Source organism: Mustela lutreola, chromosome 10 (genome assembly GCF_030435805.1).
Source record: "Mustela lutreola isolate mMusLut2 chromosome 10, mMusLut2.pri, whole genome shotgun sequence".
Lineage (NCBI taxonomy): Eukaryota > Metazoa > Chordata > Mammalia > Carnivora > Mustelidae > Mustela > Mustela lutreola.
In genome coordinates, this window is record NC_081299.1 from 109,957,605 (window position 1) to 109,978,355 (window position 20,751).

The following is a 20,751-nucleotide window of genomic DNA, read 5'->3' on the forward strand; positions in this document are numbered from 1 at the left end:
GCCATTTAAAAGAAGAAGAGAAAAAGAATCCCGAAGGCAGAATCAAAGGGCAAGAAAATTCCATTATAATGACCAAATCTGGATATTGGCCAGGACACTGGTGATGAATACCATTACTATTCTCACAAAGGGCTATAGAAGGGAAGGAATTAAATAAATTGGGTTCTAATTTTTAAAAAAACAAAGCTAAATATGTGATTTCTATGAAGAAAAAAAACACTGTTAAAGGGTCGGAATCCAAGTCTTCCGGCTTCTCTTGAGATAGTTTATCTACAGGATGCGCCTATCATCCTTCCACATAAAATCCCTTATCTGTTCTCATTCGAACAAGTCAATACTGGCCTTCTTACATAAAAACAACTAAAAACAATTTAAAAAATTTTTAACCACCTACGTTAGCATAGAATTCATCGTTTTCAGCAGATAGGACCACCTCTCTTAAGTCTTTACTGATCCCCGGCACTCTGGAAAGATCAATCCGATTGTTGTTTATGCCCAGTAGTTCATGGACCATGGCCTGATATGTCCACTAAATGAAGAATTATGACAAAAAAATTGGTAACTGACAAAACATGCAAATAGTAAATGTTCAGGAAAACAAAAATGGATAACATTCTTAGCAACTAGTCTTCCTTACACAGAGTTTCTTTATTTAGTTCAACTTTTATTAATATTTTGTGTTCTACTAAGCATTAAGACTCATAATTTAGTTAAACTAAAAGTCAAAATACTTGTAGATTTTACACTTTCGGAAGAAGGGCAACAAGATTAATATTCCCCATAGAAAGAAAACAAATTAGATCTATCATTAGCTTCAGTTTTTGCCTGTGAATTAAGAGTATATTTTTGGCTTCACAGATAGGGCTATATTGGTACTGCAGTTACAAGCTGTACCATTTCCTGTACGCTTCTGTGGTTTTCTGCAGCATGAGAAGTGTGTTCTTGCAGATCTGAGTGGTGCTATATTTATCCTGGGAACACTAATATTATCAGAAACCAACCTTGTGAGTTGATCAAAACACACATATTCGGAAGCTTCGCCTCTGAATCCATTTTATTTCATATTTTTACTTAATATGAATTGTGAAGAAAGATTGGTTTCCTTTTTACAAAATGTGAACATATTTGGTGAAAATGGAATGGGGAAACCCCAAATTTTGCCTTCTCATCATTTATGGAGAATGGGTTCTTTTTAGTCATAGGTCCATTATACAAAACTAAGTATTCTCCAGCAAATTAGCTTCTAAATCTAGAATCTAAATGCTAGAAATATTTATATACTTTTACTTCATCTTAAGCAAACTAGATTTATTAAGAAAGAACTTAAGCTTATAAGAGAAGGTGCTTCATTTCCTAAAATACTTGCCAAATGAATCCTTTAAAAGGCAAGTTTCAGGGGCGCCTGGGTGGCTCATTAGTTAAGTGTCTGACTCTTGGTTTTCGCTCAGTTCATGATCTCATGGGTTGTGAGATCAAGCCCAGAGTAGGGCCCTGGTGCTCAGCGATGTGTCTGCTTGAGATTCTCTGTCTTGACCAATCTCCCTGCTGTGCACGTGTGCACATGCACTCTCTCTTTTTCTCTCAAATAGTAAATAATATCTTCAGAAAAAAGCAATTTTGTGGGAGCACACAAAATGTATGTATAACAAAATATGCTTCCACACAGCATCCTGTTCATGCTTCTACCATTAGTACTTATTCTATTATTAAAATGATCAGTTACTTCTCTCCCCATCATGAGCTCTTTGAGAATAGAGACTGCATCTTTTAATCTTTTACCTCCAATACTTTTTTTTTTTTTTTTTTTTAAGTAGGCTGCACACCCAGCATGAAGCCCAGCACAGGGCTTGAGCTCATGACCCTGAGGTCAAGATCTGAGCAGAGATCATGAATCATTGAATTGACTGAGCCTCCAGGTACCCCATTACCTCCAATACTTAACACAATATCTGGCACATAATAGGTCTTCAGTGAAATTGGTTGAATAAATGGTTGTTTTTCTTTAGAAAATAGATTTATAGGCATTTGTTTAACTTTCCACTTTTTTATATTTTCAAAACTTCTTGAGTGAACATTTATTACTTTGTATTTTAGGACTATAAGGCTGTCCTATTATAGAGAAGCTGCACTCCACAGCTACAGAGTTCTCCTAGCATTAAAATGAAGATAAGCTGGGAAGAAACTGAAATATTAACTATGTCTTTCCCTACAAATTCAAAGTCACTATTAATAAAGCCTCTACTTTGTATGAAGTACTATTCTTATACTTGCAGAAGAACAAACACAGTAAGACAGAGTCTGCTGTGAAGGACTGTGTGAAAACAACCAAAGGTACAACATGGTAAATAAAGCAAAGGACAAAAGAAAGATAAAGTTCTGCAGTAATTTTATGGAAAAAGAACATGTCTGACTAAAAGAATAAAAGGCTTTAAGGAGATGTTTTGAGTGGTTTTAAAGAAGAATACTGATAGGTGAAGATAGGGAGAGAAGATATTTGAAACATTCTAGCTAATAGGCATAAGTCACAACATGAATAAAATGATGACCAGAAACCACACAACATATCTGCACAGTAGTGAGCTGTAGGTTAAGGCTGGGCTCATATTGTAAAGGCTCCTGGATGCCAAGTTCAGGAATCTGTATTTAAGCTAGTAGGCAAATGGGAACCAATGAAGATTTTTAAGCCAGGAGTAGTAAGATCAGAACTGTTCTTTAGGAAAAATGATTTAACAGCATTGTGTCTATGAAATCTATTAGAATAGAAAGAAATTAAAAGAGGGGAATCAAGGCCTGTTTCAGCCATCTTGGAGCCTGTAGAGGTCTGCTGGGAACAGGACTCCTAAAATAATAAATATGCCTGGACGGCTATGGTATAAGGCCATTTTTGCTGGGTATAAGCAGGATCTCCAGAACCACAGGGAGCATACAACTTTTAAAATTGAAGGTGTTCATGCTCAAGATGAAACTAAGTTCTATCTAGGCAAGAGATGTGCTTATGTGTACAAAGCAAAGAATAACACAGTGACTCCTGGTGGCAAACTGAGCAAAACCAGAGTAATATGGAGAAGGTGACTCATAATCATGGGAACAGTGGCATGACTCACGTCAAATTCTTAAGCAACCTTCATGCTAAGGCCACTGGACATAGAATCCATACAATGCTATACTCTCAAGGATTTAAACTTATTGAAAAGTCAATAAATAAAAGTGTAGATTTGATCTTGTATAAAAAAATAAAATAAGGGGTGCCTGGGTGGCTCAGTTGGTTAAGTGTCTGCTTTCGGCTCGGGTCATTATCCCAGGGTACTGGAATCAAACCCTGCATCAGGCTTTTTGCTCGGTGGGGAGCCTGCTTCTCCCTCTCCCTCTGCTTGCTGCTCCCCCTGCTTGTGCTCTGTCAAACAAACAAACAAACAAAACTTTAAAAATAAAATAAAATAAAAATTAAAAGTGAGGAATGGGTAAATGACTATTTCAGTATTCTTTTAAGAGATTAGGGTCTATACAAAGGTACTGGCAGTAAGAATGGAAAACTACAGATAAACACTGTAAAAGGAGAAGCTACAGAATCTAGAAGTTGTCTTGATTGGGGTGAAGGTGGTGGCAGAAGGAGACGGGAAAGATGAGGCAGAAGAAAGAACCAAAGATGACTGTGGCTGGAAGAATAGGGATACCAAACGACCAGGAAACACAAGGCAAAAAAACCCCACAAAACTGAAAATAAAGAGGCAAGTACATGGACCATTCTGTTTACTTCCACATCTGCATTTTGATGAATACCACTTGAAATCATGCTTCTATTATGCTAATAAAGGGTTCTGCACCTGGTTTAGCAACGGGGTGATGGCATCATCACAACGATCTAAAATAAGCAGCAATGGAGGAACCTCTGTCCGCCGGAATTCAAACAGTTCATATTCTTTAGTTATCACTTGCTGTGGATGAGAGAAAGACGGTTTTGTCAACCAATTAGTTGGTAATATAAACAGAAATCTTTTTTTAAAATTAACATATAATGTATTATTTGCCCCAGAGGTACAGGTCTGTGATTCATCAGTCTTACACAATTCACAACACTCATCATAGCACATACTCTCCCCAATGTCCATCACCCAGCCACCCCCTCCCACCCCCCTCCACTCCAGCAACCCTCAGTGTGCCTGAGATTAAGAGTCTTTTATGGTTTACCTCCCTCTCTGGTTTCATTTTGTTTCATTTTTAACTCTTCCCCTATGATCCTCTGCCTTATTTCTCAAATTCTACATATCAGTGAGATCATATGATAACTGTCTTTCTCTAATTTCACTTAACATAATACCTTCTGGTGCCATCCATGTTATTGCAAATGGCAAGATTTCATTTTGATGGCTGCATAATACTCCATTATGTGTATGTATGTATCTTTTTCTTTTTTAAGATTTTATTTATTTATTTGACAGACAAGAGATCACAAATAGGCAGAGAGGCAGGCAGAGAGGAAGGAAGGAAGCAGGCTCCCCGCTGAGCAGAGAGCCTGATGTGGGGCTCGATCCCAGAACCTGGGGTCATGACCCAAGCCGAAGGCAGAGGCTTTAACCCACTGAGCCACCTAGGCGCCCCTGTATGTATTTTATATATATATATATATATAAAAAATATACAAATAATATACATATACCACATCTTCTTTATCCATTCATCTGTTTGTGGGCAACTGGGCTCTTTCCATAGTTTGGCTTTTGTGGGCATTGCTGTTATAAACATTGGGGTGCATGTGCCCCTTTAGATCACTACATTTGTACCTTTGGGGTAAATACCCAGTAGTGCAATTGCTGGATCATAGAGTAGCTCTATTTTCAACTTTTTGAGAAAACTCCATACTGATAGACAGAAAATTAATACATAAAAAACACATTTAACAATAGTTCTTTACACCTTCCAAAAAGGATTCAAAGGCTTAAAAAAGTTTGGCATCATGTTGTTTAAGAGGTTAGGATTTAAAACTCTACTTTACAAATGGCTTAACTGGATCAAAGTAACTATTTAGCTTATTTAGCTTGCAAATGTTTCTTGAGTTAAGTCCAAAAATTTTAGCCCTAGTCTGTTGCTTTTTTTATTACAAAGATCTACCTCTTTGCCAGTAAACTTAACACATCACCTCCTTGGTTGTAGAAAAAATATTGCTGTAGTTTCTGAAATATAAGGAAGTGAATGGTCTTGATGCTTTGGAACTGGGGATAGGGAAAGCCATACCTTAACACATTCTGCAAGTCTCTTTGCTGCCTCTGATGAAAGTTGGTAACGAATCATGGGACATTTCTTCAGAGATAAAAGGAGAGCTGTCAGTCCTTGAGTTGTTCTGGATAGCTGGGCTGGATCCCAATTTCGACCCTTTTTGTTAAAAATGCATATTCAGAGAAAATATTTGAATTTTTTCTTACAAGTCCAATTACTTGCTGAATTAACTCCCACCTGATAAATAAACTTATTTTTTTATCCTTTTCTTCCATACCTGGCAGCAACCCAAGATATTGAGGGAAAACAAATGTGGATTCACAGCAATATAATCACCATAAAATTCCTGCAAACAAAGCACCAAGATTAGTCAGTTATTTCATATATTCCAACTGTATCATACAGCAATATTTTCATATGTGATATGATACTATGTCGTATAATCAAATTTGAGGAAATGCAGGTATAAAAGAGATAAAAAAAACTGATCAATTAGTAACTGTCTAGTAATAGTCAATGTGGGGGAATAAAATAATTATAAAAGGGCAGCAATAATAATAATAATAAATCTTCTAAAAAAAAAGTTGTAGAAGTGTGTACACTACATTTCTGGAGACCTCTGTGTACACTTACCAATTAGTAAAAATAAGACACTGCTATAGGATATACAATGTTACACATAGATGAAAAAGAACTTCATTGTTCAGTCTATTCTTTTTTTTGTACAGTGTATTAACATGAGGGAAAATATGTTTTAAAATAGGTCATTCCTTTTATTATTATTATTATTCATTTATGACTTAGTACATCCTTTTGAAAATCCAAATCTTGTTTATTTGCTGTCCTATTCTATTCTTCTATCATTTATGAGGTGATAAATGTATTCAAGAACATTAAAGCATTAAAGTAAAAGGTAACATGACATGTTCTGATGTGATATATTATATAGCATGCAGAATATTTAGGAGTTACCAAGTTTTAACCTAACAACAAAAGTCTACTTTTTACTTCCCAGAGCAAGATAATCACAAACAGAACTTTAACAAACCTCATTCACATCCTTTACTTCCTGTTCTTTTCCAATCAGACATAGCCCTGAAGATGAACATTCTTATAATGTGGTTCAAAAACTCGCATGGGGGGAAAAAAAAAAAGCTAGCACAGAATATATCTGACTCTGTTTCCAACCCTGTGAAACTCTCTCTACCCATTCAGTAGGATCCAGTACCAGTCCAATCACCTTACTCCCACTGACTCCTTTAATTTTGTTCCCCCTTAATTTGATACCTCTTACAAACTTTCTGAGTATAGTTCGGTGCAATGCACATTTATAATGTCTGATCAATAATCTCCCTTCTTTTGAGACAGCACCTTTCTTATGTTAGAGTCAAATCTTTAAAAAGGGCCAATATAAGAGATGTGTTAGAGGATCAATACATTTACCTGAACCTCAGCCACAACTTCCTGTTCATCAGCTTCAGCTAATGACTTCACATCACTCTTGCTGATCACATTACTGAAATCTGAAGCAGACATATGAGTTATGTCTGACTCAAAGGAGATCACTTTTGCTCCAATTAGACATAAAAGAGCCTAATGATTAAGTGAAGTTTGGTATACATTGTGGTATATGTCACAGTCGAACACCTTTGAACTGAAATGAGTAGCACAAATATATTCAAATCCATAAATTCATAATACTTCAAAAGAAGACCACCATGGAGGCATTGGAGGATGCCAGGAAACCAAGTAATTTTACTGAAAATAGCAAATAAAGGGAAAAGAAGTGAGTTTTTATTCTTTTAAATACAAACTATACCACAGGTAACCAAATAGTAGATGAGGAGAAATTTCTCCTTATGGAAATATTCCAGCTAAAAAACAAAGAAGGAATGATCATGACAGAATTAAAACATCTTCATTTTTATCAACCACTAATGGATCAATGGATGGACCTAGGTATTGAGCATCAACTGATACTAATATCACAATAAGAGACAATCAGTGAAAGCACACAGCACTGACTATGAAATATTCTTGCCAAGAACTAAAATCTAAATCTAATTAAGCTTCTATATCCAAGTACCAATCTACAGAACTAAAGTGCAGAGGAATATTTTATTTATTTATTTGTGTATTTATTTATAAGATTTATTTATTTAGGGAGAGAGGGAGGATGCACAGGTGGGAGGGACAGAGGGAGAAGGATAGAGAATCTGAAGCAGACTTCACACTGAGCACAAAGCCCGATATGGGGCCTGGTCCCATGACCCTGAGACTGTGACCTAAGCTGAAACCAAGAGTCAATGCTTAACTAATTGCACCAACCAGGTGACCCAGGAATATTTTAAAATGCAAAGAATACGTTTAAGTACCCTATCAGGATGCAATTAGCAAAACCCAGACTGTGAGATACTATAACAGTACAATGTAGCACTGGAGAGAGAGAGAGAGAAAGAGAGAGAGAAAACACCTATAGACGATTAAAGAAACTTAAACAACGTATCAATTAACAGCAATGTGTGGATCTTATGATCATAATTCGAATACAAAAACAGTGGGAAAAAAAACTGTAAGAGAATCTGAAATTTGAACACTGAGTATTTGAAAATAGGAATTATTTTTCATTATTTTGATAAGTATAATAATGGATTTTATTTTTTATTAATAATGGTATTTTGTAAAATAAGTCCTTATCTTTTAGAGATGCATACTGAAATATTTAGGGATGAACTCATATGATGCCTTAGATGTCCTTCAAAATAACACTGGTAGGGGAATAGGCAGTAGTATAACAAGACAGACCATGGGCAAAGCAACTTTTCAAACTGGGTGGTGGGTACACTGGGATTTATTACACCATTTGTATATATTTGAAGACTTCCATAAGAGAGGTTTTTTGTTTTTGTTTTTGTTTTTTAAATAAAGGAAGGGAGGAACCGATTAAACAACATATTTAGTAGACACAGAAATATAAAAATGAAATTATAAAAAAGTTAGGTGAGAAGGCCAATTCAGTGTTGATATAAATTGTGTTGAAAGTTTGTAATGAATGTAATCACTACATAAAAACTCATTTAGTTTATTTTAATCAAATAAAATTGTGAAATTGATTGCTTTACCCAAGTCCCAAGAGCCTGTTTTTCCTAGGCTTTAGTGCTACTTTATTTCTTCTACTTCACAGATTCACAGTGCAAATCAAACAACCTTTAGAACCAGAAGAAAAGACATCATGTTATTGGTTACTAATTTTAACTGCTGCCTCAAAGAAGGAGACTTTCATTTCATGACCTACTCAATTTTAAACTGAGAGACTCAGTACAAGAAGTGATTCCATTGTATGTCTACTTAAATTTGACAGTACAGGGAATCTCTCATATATTCATATGTGTGTGTACATACACATACACACACATCTCTAAGTAGAAGTTTCTACACTTTCCTAAGTATCTAGCTTGTGACCAACTAAAAATACTGTAATGACTACACACTTAATAGAAAGGCTAAAATAAAAAATAAGTGCAACACCAAGTGATCATAAGGATACAAAGAAACTGGATCACCTGTACATTGCTAGTGGAAAGTAAAATGGTATGGTCACTCTGGAAAACATTTAGCAGCTTCTTAAAACACGGAACTACCATATGACCCAGCAACTGCTCTCTTGCTCTCCTGGACATTATGTACTACAAAGAAATGAAGACTCATGTTCACACAAAAACCTATACACAAATGTTTATAGAAGCTTTATCTGTAGTAACCAAACCTGAAAACAACTCAGATATCCTCCAATGGGTAGCTAAACAAATTTTGGTATAACCACATATAACCACGGAATACCGCTCTGTTATAAAAAGTAATGAACTATTGATATATGTCACAACCTCGATGAAACTCAAGAATGCTAAGTGAAAAAAGCCAATCCCAACAGGTTATATACTATATAATTCCATTTATGTAATATTCTTGAAATGACAAAATTATAGAAATAGAGAACAGAGTAGTGGTTGCTAGGGGCTCATAATGAGGTTGGGAGGGAGGGAAGTGCATCTGGTATAAAAGGGCAATGTGAGAGATCTTTATGGAGATGGAAATGTTTTGTATCCTAACTGTATCAATGTCAATATCCTGGATGTGGTATTGTACTATAGTTATGTGAGATGCTACAGTGGGGGAAATGGGTTTAAGAATAAATGGGATCTCTGTATTATTTCTTGCAACTATATATGAATCTACAAATTGCCTCAAAATAAAAAGTTAAATTATAAAACTAAGCCTGTGACTATTAGCCAAAAGAAAAACAATAACACCACCACCAGGGTGGCAGAAAATAATTAAATTGCCAATTTTTACCTCTTGAGGTTGTTGTAAGGGCTGAATGAAATAATTATATGAGAAAGTTCTTTATAAAATACTGTCTTATCACAAAGGTTAATTTTTGGAACTATTATTTAATTGTAGCATATAGTGTAGAAAGTAAGTACATTTTAGAGTATAATCTAAACCCTAAAACTCCAAAGCCTTCAAGTAAGCTTTAAAATTTTACAATGTCCTACATACTGAGAGTTAAGGTTTATCCTTGGTTTTGGAAATGGCACCAAATAAACTAGACTTACTCATCCATGAAGATCAATAATGACATCTAGAGGAGAATGGATGTAACTTCCAAAGCAGAATGTGTTACATCGAAAAAAAAATCATATAAAATGTACAGTAACCACAAACCTAATTTATTTCCAGGACTCTGTCTCCCCCCCCCCAACCAAAAGTTATGTACATAAGAGATACCTACTGGATGACTTGTACTTTTAAGTATTACATAAAGTAGCAAAGAGAAGTGGTATGTTTTCATCTGGTATAATGTAAAGTAAATCTCTGCTTTTCCAACAAACTCAAGCATATCCTCCTCCACATAAAGAAATCAGCTTCTATGCCTCAGTTCATAAAAGTATAAAACAGGAATAAGTATACACTTTTTGCTTTGTTTTGTATTTGCAGAGGTGGGATGTGAAATTTGGCTACTTGTAATTTTGACTCATAAAGAATACTGATAGGCAAAGTAAAACTTAAGAAGTAATTTTTACCTAATCAGTCAATGATGAAAAAAATCCCACTTAGCTCTCTAAAACAGCATATTGGTTGGTTACAGGACTTTTAGTACTTGGAAAGGATATAAAAAAATCAGACTCATATAGTGACTGATTCAGTTACTTTATTAACGATATGAAGTGTCCAACAGAACAAATTAGCTAGGATACAGTTACATGATGGAATAAGTGAAATAATATACTTACAAATAAAATATATACTGTATTTTGGTCTCCGGAGCTCTTGAATCAGATAACCCACATTCTCCTAGAAAGGAAACAACAAATAAACAAATAATATGTGAGAACTGTTTAACTGAAAAAATAATAAATATTGTTCATTGATTAATTTAAGTATTTACTGAGAATCTACTGAGTGTGAAGTCTAGATTTCAGTGTATGTTGCAGGGATAAGGGCTGGAAGTGAAACAGAGTTATGTTAAATAATGATCTGTAATCATCTGTAATATTAATGAACTGCATCATCGTGGCCAAATTAAGATTTCAAAGTATTAAAAATACAAATGTTGAAGTATAACATAAAACTAATAATAATTCTGTATATTTGCCTCAGGCTGCTTATAATAAATTATAAATTATAAATTATGTCTATAAATTATTCATCTAATCAAAGTTCTTAGATAGAATATCAAAACGTATCTAGTTCTTTAAAAACCAGCATTCAAGAGAAAATACACTTGGGGCGCCTGGGTGGCTCAGTGGGTTAAAGCCTCTGCCTTCAGCTCAGGTTATGATCTCAGGGTCCTGGGATTGAGCCCCACGTTGGGCTCTCTGCTCAGCAGGGAGCCTTCCTCCTCCTCTCTCTTTCTGCCTGCCTCTCTGCCTACTTGTGATCTCTGTCTGTCAAATAAATTAAAAAATATATTAAAAAAAAGAGAGAGAGAAAATACACTTAATTGCATTCACTTTGACTTTTAACTTACTGGGACCTAAGACTGCACAACTGTAATGTTTGTGAAGTATTTTCAACAGTAGGCTAAGATTTAAAAACAAAATGTGGGGGCACCTGGGTGGCTCATTCAGTTAAACAACTGACTTGTGATTTTGGCTCAGGTCAATCTCATGGGTCATGAGATCAAGCCTGGTGTCAGGCTCTACACTCAGCGAGGAGTCTGCCTGGGATTCTTTTTCTCCCTCTCCCTTTGCCCCTTCCCCCCAGAAAGAGTTTTTCTCTCTCTCTTGCAAATAAAATGAATATATCTTAAAAAAAAGGTAAAATATGAAATTTAGAAGTAAAAAGTTGATTTTTATATGGCCAAAACATAAGAATTCCAATTACACAAGATCATAATGCAGGTTTTATCTATTTTTGATACTATTAACACAGTTAAACTTCAACATGAATTTGGTCCCTAGTCTAAACATGATATGCAATACAGTTTTGAATATTTAAAAAATCATACATTTACTTAAAGAACTAAAAGTAATATAAGAAATGCACATTGCCTATTAATGCCTATTAAATGGGAAAAGGTTTTGAAAACTCATTCACATTTAAAAATACATTAAAATGAACTTTACAACATAATATTAAAGAAAAGTCATTTTTATTTCTTTAGTATTTATTTATTTGACACAGAGAAAGAGAACACAAACAGGGGGGCCTGCTCCTTGCTGAGCAGGGAGCCTAATGCAGGACGTGATCCCAGGACCCTGGGATCAGGACCTGAGCTAAAGGCAGTTGCTTAACCAACTGAGCCACTCAGGCACCCCAAAGAAAAGTCATTTTTAAGAACACAGTTTTAGTAGGGCACCTGGGTGGCTCAGCTGGTTAAGTGTCTACCTTTGGCTCAGGTTAGGATCCCAGGGGCCAGCGGCCTGGGATCAAGCCCTGCATTGGACTCCCTGCTCAGCAGGGAGCCTTCTCCCTCTCTCTCTGCGCCTTACCCTGCTTCTGCTTGTGTTCTCTCTCAAATAAACAAATAAAATCTTTAAAAACAAACCTGACATTTTTATTTTCAGAGAGTGTTATCTATCTATATATGTATAAAGAGGTTCTCTAATTAAAAATCTTAGGAAATGATGGACCAGATGATCTCTAAGATCCCTCTCAGCACCAAAATTTCATGAGCTACAAATATGAAACAACTGGAAATGACTATAACACAGTATTAACATATTCATTAATTTAGGAACTATTTATCAAGGTCCACCATGTAGCAGGCACTGGAGACATAATAGTGTGGAAAAAAACCCCAAACCAACCAGATACCATTTCTATTCTCATGGAGCTTACTGCTGGTAAGTGAGACCAATATTGATCAAACCATATACAATTTCAACTACGACAAGCAAAAGGGAGAAGAAGATGGTGCTGTAAAGTGCTACCAATAGGAGGGTTTGACTTGGTCAGCAAAACCAGGGAAGATCTGCTAGAGGAAGTAAAGAAGTTCCAAGCAGAGGGAAAAGCCTGTGCAAAGGTCCTGTGGCATGATGGAATCAAGTGAACTGAAAGATTAATGTGTCCAAGAGCAAAAGGGGCAGTGGTTTGAAATGAGGCTGTAGGAATGACAGGAACCAGACCACACAGAACCATAATTAAAGAGTTTTGCCTTTAGCATAAATACAAGTCATTCAAGGATTTCAAGTGGGGTTGACATGACAGGACATGGCATTTATATTTCAGAAAGTACATAATATACAAGCATGGTAAAAGAGTGCACTGGAGTTAAAGATCATGTATATAAAGGTAATATACAAAATAAGGTTGAAATACTATAGGAGTTTTATAGGAGGACTCAATCTAGATTTAGAAGATGATGGATGAAAATGGACAGAAGGCTAAAGAACCTTTAATTAGGGGAAGAGAACAAATAGAGAAGAGGAATGAGCATATAGAAGGATGATAAAAAGGCCTAGTTGGCAAGAGTGGAGGAGCAGAGATTGGACACAGGAGGCTGGATACATAAGAGCAGGCCAAACCAGCTAAAGGAGGGATCTGAGGGCTGGGCTACTAAATATTGATTTAATCATGGAAGTAAAATTGAGCCATTATATATATCTTCCTGTGCATAGACATGAATAAAATGATACAGACTCGAGATATTGGTGTAGGTACATAAGTATATAAGATTAAGTGGCAATGGTGTTCTGTGTGATGGGTATGGAGGTTAATCCAGAAATAAGTGAAGTGGGTCTCTGCTAGGCTAGTTAGTGGTCTAGGAAGTAGCTGGGAACCCAAAAGGCATCTTGGAGGAAAAACTGATTTTAAGGAGTAAACGGAGATGTGGAAAGCAGGAGAGTCAAGATTATAACTCTGATGAACCAGGTTAATTACGATGCCACAAACGATAATACAAATTTATTTTGCTTTCTTAATGCTATCATATCAGGGTGCTCTGTGTTTGCCTGGGCAAATGACAGCTCAGTACCTTCGTAGGGCGAAGAAAACAAATTGCTTTCAGGTGTTTCATGACCTCTCGATTTTGAGAATCAATGCGTTCAAAAAGGTACACTTCCTTCTGAAGAATCTCTGATTGTGTGTATACCATACTCACTATGCCAGTCTGTAAAGAAGAAGAATTAACTAATCATTATGCTAGTCAAAATAATATAAACAAGCAGCAACACCTAAGACTTAATTTTTTTCCCATTAATAATTGGCTGGATAAGGCAAATACTAACATGTAGGAACATTTACTGAACACCCAAAACATGTAGGTAATGTACCAGAATGAAAAACATGTTCTCTCTCAACACAGACAATCCATAAATTAAAAAAAATTTTTTCCCATCACCTTAGAGTGTGATTTAAAAAATAATAATAATAATTCTGTGACCAACAAATAATAACCTGTCATCTCGGCTTGAGCATTAACAGCTTTATTTTAAAAACAGAACGGAAATAAAACAGACACTTGGAAATAAAATTCTTCCAAGTGTCCTGTCTCACATATTATTCCTTGGCAGAGACATTTAGGAAAGGACTTCTGATTCCAATAAATTGTTTCGGGTAGATGAAGAAATCTCTGGTGGTAGTTACAGCTATTTACACTTCAAACCACCAGACAAGCTTTATTACCACCTTTTAGTTCCACACAGAACTGACCCTCGCTTCAAAACCTTTAAACACTAAATCCTACAGCGGAGTGGGAGTAGCTGTTACAAGAGAGCGAGCGAGCTCCCTCACAAATACTGAGCAAAAGCAAACTCACCGTTTCTTTATCCATGAGAAGTACTTTCATACCCGGTCCGCTGTCCTCTATCATTTTGGAAACGTACTGCTTCACAGCAAAAACCACGTTCATGGCCGCGAACTGACAGGCTAACCCCTACAGCCCTTCCCGCCCCCTTTTTTCGTGCTAAATTAACACCCGGCCCCTTTGGCCGGGTCTCGGCTGCTTCCTCCCCGCCGGGCCTTGGCTTCCGGAAGTCCGGGCAGCTACTACGATGCTGGGAGTTGTAGTTCCGCTGCGCTAGGCGGTAGACGGAGCCTCCCGCCTGAATGGAAAAATCCCGCTGAGAACCCCTGGGTCGCCGCTCTCGGAAGTGATTCTCTCCCCACCTCCAGCCTGGAGCTGTTTGAGGCCTGGATCCAGACCACGGCGGGCCGTGAGTCCGGGGTGCCCCGGCTGCCCCCGGAAGTCTCTCCTGCTGGCTTGGAGAGAGGGTAACCGCTCGCGTCGTGGAGGAATTTGGCGTAAGGCCGACTTGGAGGCAAAAACCGCAGAGTGCAGCGGTGGTCACTGTTTGCTATTAAGTGAAGGATTAAGGGAGAAGAGCTGGCGCAATGCTCCCGGCCGCTTGGGAAGGTATTTGCTAAGTAATGGCCGAGATTCGTCCTCCCCGGCTTCATCGTGTCGTTAACAAGGCGAAGACGGTACTCCTGCAAACCGAGGCCCGAATTGGTTTTTTGAAGACTGAGGGGCAGGCGAATCCGAGTATTTGTTGAATGAACGAACAAAGGGAATGCCCTTAAGGATGTTTTGGGAGCGGCCTCTGATCCACCCCTACCTCCCACCCCGAGGGCCGGGAGCAGAGTCCGCTGCGGGTACTCGCGGGGCGCGCGAGGGACCCCGGGTTTGGCGCTCTGGGCTACTGGACTCTGCGGGGTCCTGCTGAGCTGGTGCGAGGGACCCGGGGCCCTGAAACTGGGGGCAGGAGCCCAGTTAAGTCGGAAATGGGTAGGGGGCACGTATCCGGTGGGGCTAAAGCAATGTAGCGTGAGGATTTTAAGGGAAAACTCACAAATTTTAAGAAACAAAAACCTGACCACAAAATGAATCTTAAAGCCATCAATGTTTAAATGTCTGCATTTGTGTTTCGTACCCCGAGCGTCTTCTCTCCATTATGCCATTTCTCGAAAAGGGGGGAAAATATTAGGGAATTGAAAAATCAGAGAAAGAGACAACTGCAGGGCATTAGCAACTGTTAATTGCTTGTAAATGTTTCCACTAAATAATGACCAGTGTTTGTTGGGGTCACTTATATCAATAGATTCAACATTACCAATCAGTCGTTCTATTATGTTTTAAGAAGTATACAGTTAAAACTAAACCGAGAGCACGTTAACATTAGTCTGGCTATCAAGATTATAAAATGTTTTATGCAGGTATCAAATCCTTTAAGGGAGCTCAGAAGCCAAATAAAATATTGTCATTTCATCACCTCTGAAATTGTGAAAAATGTTTTCAATTTTTCTACCGTGTAAATAAAACTTCCCATTGGGCTTTTAAAAAGATTTTTGAAGAGACAGTGAGAAAGGGATGCACTGGTCTTTTTTATCAATTTTTGAATTATATTTTGAAAAAGAAGTCTTATTTTGGCTTCCCAACCACACAAAAGAATGAGGCACGAACAAGTCAGCTACAAGAGAAAGGGAGCAGGGGTCCACCACCTGAACTCCTCTGCAGTCCTGTATTTATTCTATAGAAGATAAACAGCAAAGGAGCTGAAGGTTATACATTAACCTTGTCTTGTAGATAAACAAGGAATGTGTTATGTTGATTTGTCTTATAGATAAGCAAGAAAAGCAAGCTATGCCTGGTCAAACAGTATAGAAGAGAGTTGAGCAAGCACATTTAAAGGGATTATCTTGATTAACTGCAGGCTACTTCTGAGGCAGAGGAGACGACGAGCACAGGAAGCAGCAGGCGGCCTTCCACCCTGAGGGGGCCAGGGTTCCCCAGGGCTGCTTGGCTTCCAAGCCATAAATCATCCTCTCCCCCAGAGGCCTGTTGCTAGTGCGTGTTTTTCTTAAGGTTATACTTAAGCATGCTTGCGTGACTGGCACAATTTCTTATATTTTAAGTTATACACTGTCCTGAGGGATAGTTACATTTCTCCCTTTTAGCTTGTGCAGAAGCTGAAGAGTCGGTTTTTCAACCTCCCGATCCATTGGTCGTTGGAAGGATTTTTGTGCACTTCTGAGGACTAAACATAAAAAGATTAAAGCAATAAACAGAATAATCATTCCACCTATAAGGCCAAGACCACAGTTGGTCTGATCCAAAGGGTTTAGATGAGACAGATTATCATCAATACTTTGTGCAAAACTCATGCCTGGAACTGATTGTAAAGATGAGTGAGTAATGCCTTGAATAGTATCTTGAAGCTGTTTTAAATCTAAAGTTAAATTACTGGCATAATGATGGGTAATATGACAGCAGATCTTGTTCCCTGATATTTCTGATTCGTTTTAGGCATAGGGAGTAACACAGAAGGAAGAAATAAATACTCCAGTCACAGGAAAGGTGGAGCCTAAGTGTTGTTTTTTTTTTTTTTAAGATTTTATTTATTTATTTGACAGACGGAGATGAGAAGCAAGCAGAGAGAGAGGAAGGGAAGCAGGCTCCCTATTGAGCAGAGAGCCTGATGCTGGGCTGGATCCCAGGACTCTGGGATCATGACCTGAGCCGAAAGCAGAGGCTTTAACCCACTGAGCCACCCAGGTGCCCTTAAGCTTTGTATTTTGAAAACCATCCCCCCATATACATTATGGCTGATTCTAAATCAGAGATTCTTACATCTAATCCTTGATCAATGATTGTTGATTCCAAGCTTTGCTAGCATTCTCATGCCACTTTTGTACAAACTGTGTGGTTTGTACAGTCTGATGCAAGGCCATTCCTGCAGTGGTAGCCATAGCAGTAATGTCTCTAATTCCTAAAATAGCTGCTATAAACAGCCCGAGATACGTTTTTGTTCTACACACCCAGGCCTTCAAAACTGTTAAAAGTACATGCCTACCTGGAGAGCTTTCCCAAACACAGGGGTTTCACTGGTAACTGGATGCTTATTCTTCTACCTTAGAGAATAATGGAATTGTCTGTGTAAACATTCTTATTCACACAGGTGAACATTTTACATTTGGGACAGTTTATTTCTCTTTTGTTATGCTCGAAAGTAATTTTTCAATGACAAAAAACATAGGGATCTCTAACACATGCTCTTACCCATTCTTCTCACCAGAAAAAAGATGAATGCGTAGCTACTGGACTGATAAATATAAGAGCCGTTCCAGACTCTAAGGTGACTTAAAGTGGTGATGACCTTCCATAAATTATTGTCTTTTATGATAATCAGCAAAACGGGATGGCGCCAAAAGTCCTTGCCCATGCCAGACCAGAGGTGCATCCCCCCAAGTTAAGGTTTGTGGTAAGATGAGGTGTTCAAAAACTTGTCATTTTAAATTCTGTTGAGAGAAATAGGGTCTGCATTTGGTGACTGCCATCCCTTAAGGGGACCAGTCCCATACAATTCCGCAGGTTATTAATAAGGACCCTGGGGTAAGAAGCTCGACAATCCTCTGGTAAAGATTCCCTCATCAGACCACATCTGTGTCAGTCTGCATTGGGTCCAGGGGAGGGGGTGGTTGCTGCTATGCTATAGCTAGGACCTTAGAATCCTTTAATGAAGAGTAAATGTAATTGGACCACTGTTAGTAGGAGAGGTCACAACCATCTTTGATCATCAAGGATAAGGCAACTGGAATGATTGCCATACATATTGGTCTGCTTCAGTATCCCAAGGTAAGTTTAATGTTTGTGCTCTCCTCTTGGGGCAATAATGGCAATCTAGGATCCAAAATTCCAGGTACCCATTTTGAGGCATTCAAATAAATTGGTATTATATCGTCTCCCCATTTTACTGGACAGAGCAGGAGAGGATTAGGGATATGAGCCCAGTAAGTGAAGTTATTTGTGTGTAACATCCCCGAAGACTTACAGCTACTGTGATGAGCCATCATAGTACATCAGATGTAGAAACAGTAGCAGTTTCTATATGCTATAAAACATACACTGTGTATAAAGCATCAGGTAACAGATTAAATGCAGAAGAAACATGAAATAATGCAGTAACTGTCATTAATTCTGACTTCTGTGCTGAAAGACTTGTAGTAAATATGATTTTTGAGGTAGGATCATAGTTAACAGGCTTTGCCTTTGACAGAGCCATCAGAAAAATAAGTAGGGGCATCAGTTATTGGATTTTTAGAAGCAGTTTTAGGAAGGAGAAAAGCATTACGTTTTAAAAAAGAAACAATAAGTAAAGAGCGATAATGAGAAGAAGTGTTTCCAGTAAAGCCACTGAGGGCAATTTGCCAATTTAAATTATTCTGGAATTCTGTTTCAATTTGTGTCTTATTTAAAGGTGGAACAATAACCTTTGGATCGTATATCCCTGTATTTGGCAAGTTCTTTTTCTTCCTAATTGAATAATGCTACCAATATGGTCTATGTAAATAGTGAATGTGTTAACAGTATTATTTAGAAGAAAAATCCATTCTATGATTAGTTCTTCCTGTATAATTAATCTGGTGGGTGTATGTGGGGTATGAAAAGTAAGATATAAGGGTATTTTAGGTTGGACTTTATCCGTCTGCATTGACTGAATTTGGGTTTCGACAAACCGTAATTCTTTTAAGGCCTCTTTTCATAGGGTCCTAAGGCTGTTTAAATTAGGATCTCCCTTCAGAGAGGCAAACAGATGCTGCAAAGCGTTAAGTGGGAATTCCAATTTTAGGTCTTATCCAATCTCCCAATAATTTTTGCAGATCATTTCAGGTTGTAATTTTATCTCTACACATTTGAACTTTTTGTGGTTAATTGAGGTCCTGTTCATAATGAACCCCAAATATGAGAAAGGTGAGGTGGTTTGTATTTCTTTCTGGAGCTATAATTAGTTTTTATTTTTCCAGTTGTAATTGAAGCATATTAAATGTGTCCTGCAATTGTACGTTATCAGAGGCTTCACATAATATATCATCCATGTAATGGGTAAGATAAAATTTGTGGAAACTGACCTCTGACCAGCGGTGTAACTTTGGCCACAGATTCCTGCTATTTAACATTCTCTGTGGTAAAATTTTCCATTGGTATCATTTGGCTGGTTCTTTTAAATTTACACTGGGAATTGTGAAAGCAAAATGGGTACAATCTTCCCTAGCAAGTGGTATAGTATAAACGCAACCCTGTAAATCTATGAGAATCACTGTCTATTTGAGTGGAACTGTATTAGGCAAAGGCAATACAGGTTTGGAGAGACCCCATGGGTTTATAACAACATTAACCATATGCTTGTCTGTTAGAAGTCTCCATTTTCCTGGGTTCTTTTGTTTGTTTGTTTTGTTTTGTTTTAAATAACAAAGACAGGCGAATTCCAAGGACTATGAGATACTTCAGTATGCCCCTTTCATATCACTTCCTCAACTAGGGCTTGTAAAGCAGGTAATTTCTCTTGTGTTAAGGGCCACTGCTCCACCTAAATAGGTTTGTCACTCTTAACTTAATGGGTTCAGCATCAGTGGCCCTTCGTGAAAAATCTGGGAATCCTCCTTAGGGGAAGGTCAAACCAGAGAGACTCCACAATGACTTAGTAAATCTCACCCCCAAAGGTTAATGGGCAAGTCTGCAATATATGGCTGCACATAGCCCTTTTGACCCTCTGGTCCTTCACAGAAAAGAATATTGAAGCTGTGACATACATTGCTAGCCTGTCCTAATCCCATGATATTTACAGCAGACGAGTTGTGTTAGATGGCCATTTTTTAGGCCAATGTTAGGCCAATGTAACAAGCTTGTAATAGAGACATCAGCTCTGGTATCAATTAGACCTGAAAGTTCATTTCCTTGTATTTTAAAAGACAAATTGTATTTAAAAAGACAAATCAGTGTATCTAGATAGATTTTCTCAGTTAAATATGCCCCAGTTTTTCTAGTGCTCCCAAACCTGTTGGAGTTTCTTTGCTTTTTTAAAGATTTTTTTTTTTTTGACAGGCAGAGATCACAAGTAGGCAGAAAGGCAGGCAGAGAGAGAGAGAGAGAGAGAGAGGTGGAAGCAGACTCCCTGCTGAGCAGAGAACCGGATGTGGGGGCTCGATGTGGGGCAGAGCCACCAGGCGCCCTGCTTTGCTTGTTTTTTAAAATTGACCCTGGAAATAGGGTAAAGTAGCAACTGGGCAGTGCAATCTCCTTTTTTTGAAAACTGT

The 20,751-nt window shown here is 37.7% G+C and overlaps 1 protein-coding gene and 1 pseudogene across 2 annotated transcripts in view; one reads left to right on the forward strand and one right to left on the reverse strand.

Annotated features, from left to right (window-relative positions):
• The window catches only part of VPS45 (vacuolar protein sorting 45 homolog), a 69,107-nt gene extending 54,419 nt beyond the window's left edge, over window positions 1–14,688 (reverse strand). For both annotated transcript variants that reach the window (XM_059138135.1, XM_059138134.1), the window contains exons 1-8: window positions 14,477–14,688; window positions 13,694–13,828; window positions 10,509–10,569; window positions 6,658–6,737; window positions 5,492–5,560; window positions 5,233–5,370; window positions 3,825–3,935; window positions 395–529 (exon numbers count right to left, since the gene is read on the reverse strand). In XM_059138135.1, coding sequence (XP_058994118.1) covers window positions 395–529; window positions 3,825–3,935; window positions 5,233–5,370; window positions 5,492–5,560; window positions 6,658–6,737; window positions 10,509–10,569; window positions 13,694–13,828; window positions 14,477–14,569 — 822 coding nt within the window. In that variant the 5' untranslated portion in view covers window positions 14,570–14,688. The remainder of the gene's footprint in view (window positions 1–394; window positions 530–3,824; window positions 3,936–5,232; window positions 5,371–5,491; window positions 5,561–6,657; window positions 6,738–10,508; window positions 10,570–13,693; window positions 13,829–14,476) is intronic.
• Window positions 2,854–3,242, forward strand: LOC131809850 (large ribosomal subunit protein eL33-like; annotated as a pseudogene).
• Window positions 14,689–20,751: the final 6,063 nt, after the last annotated feature.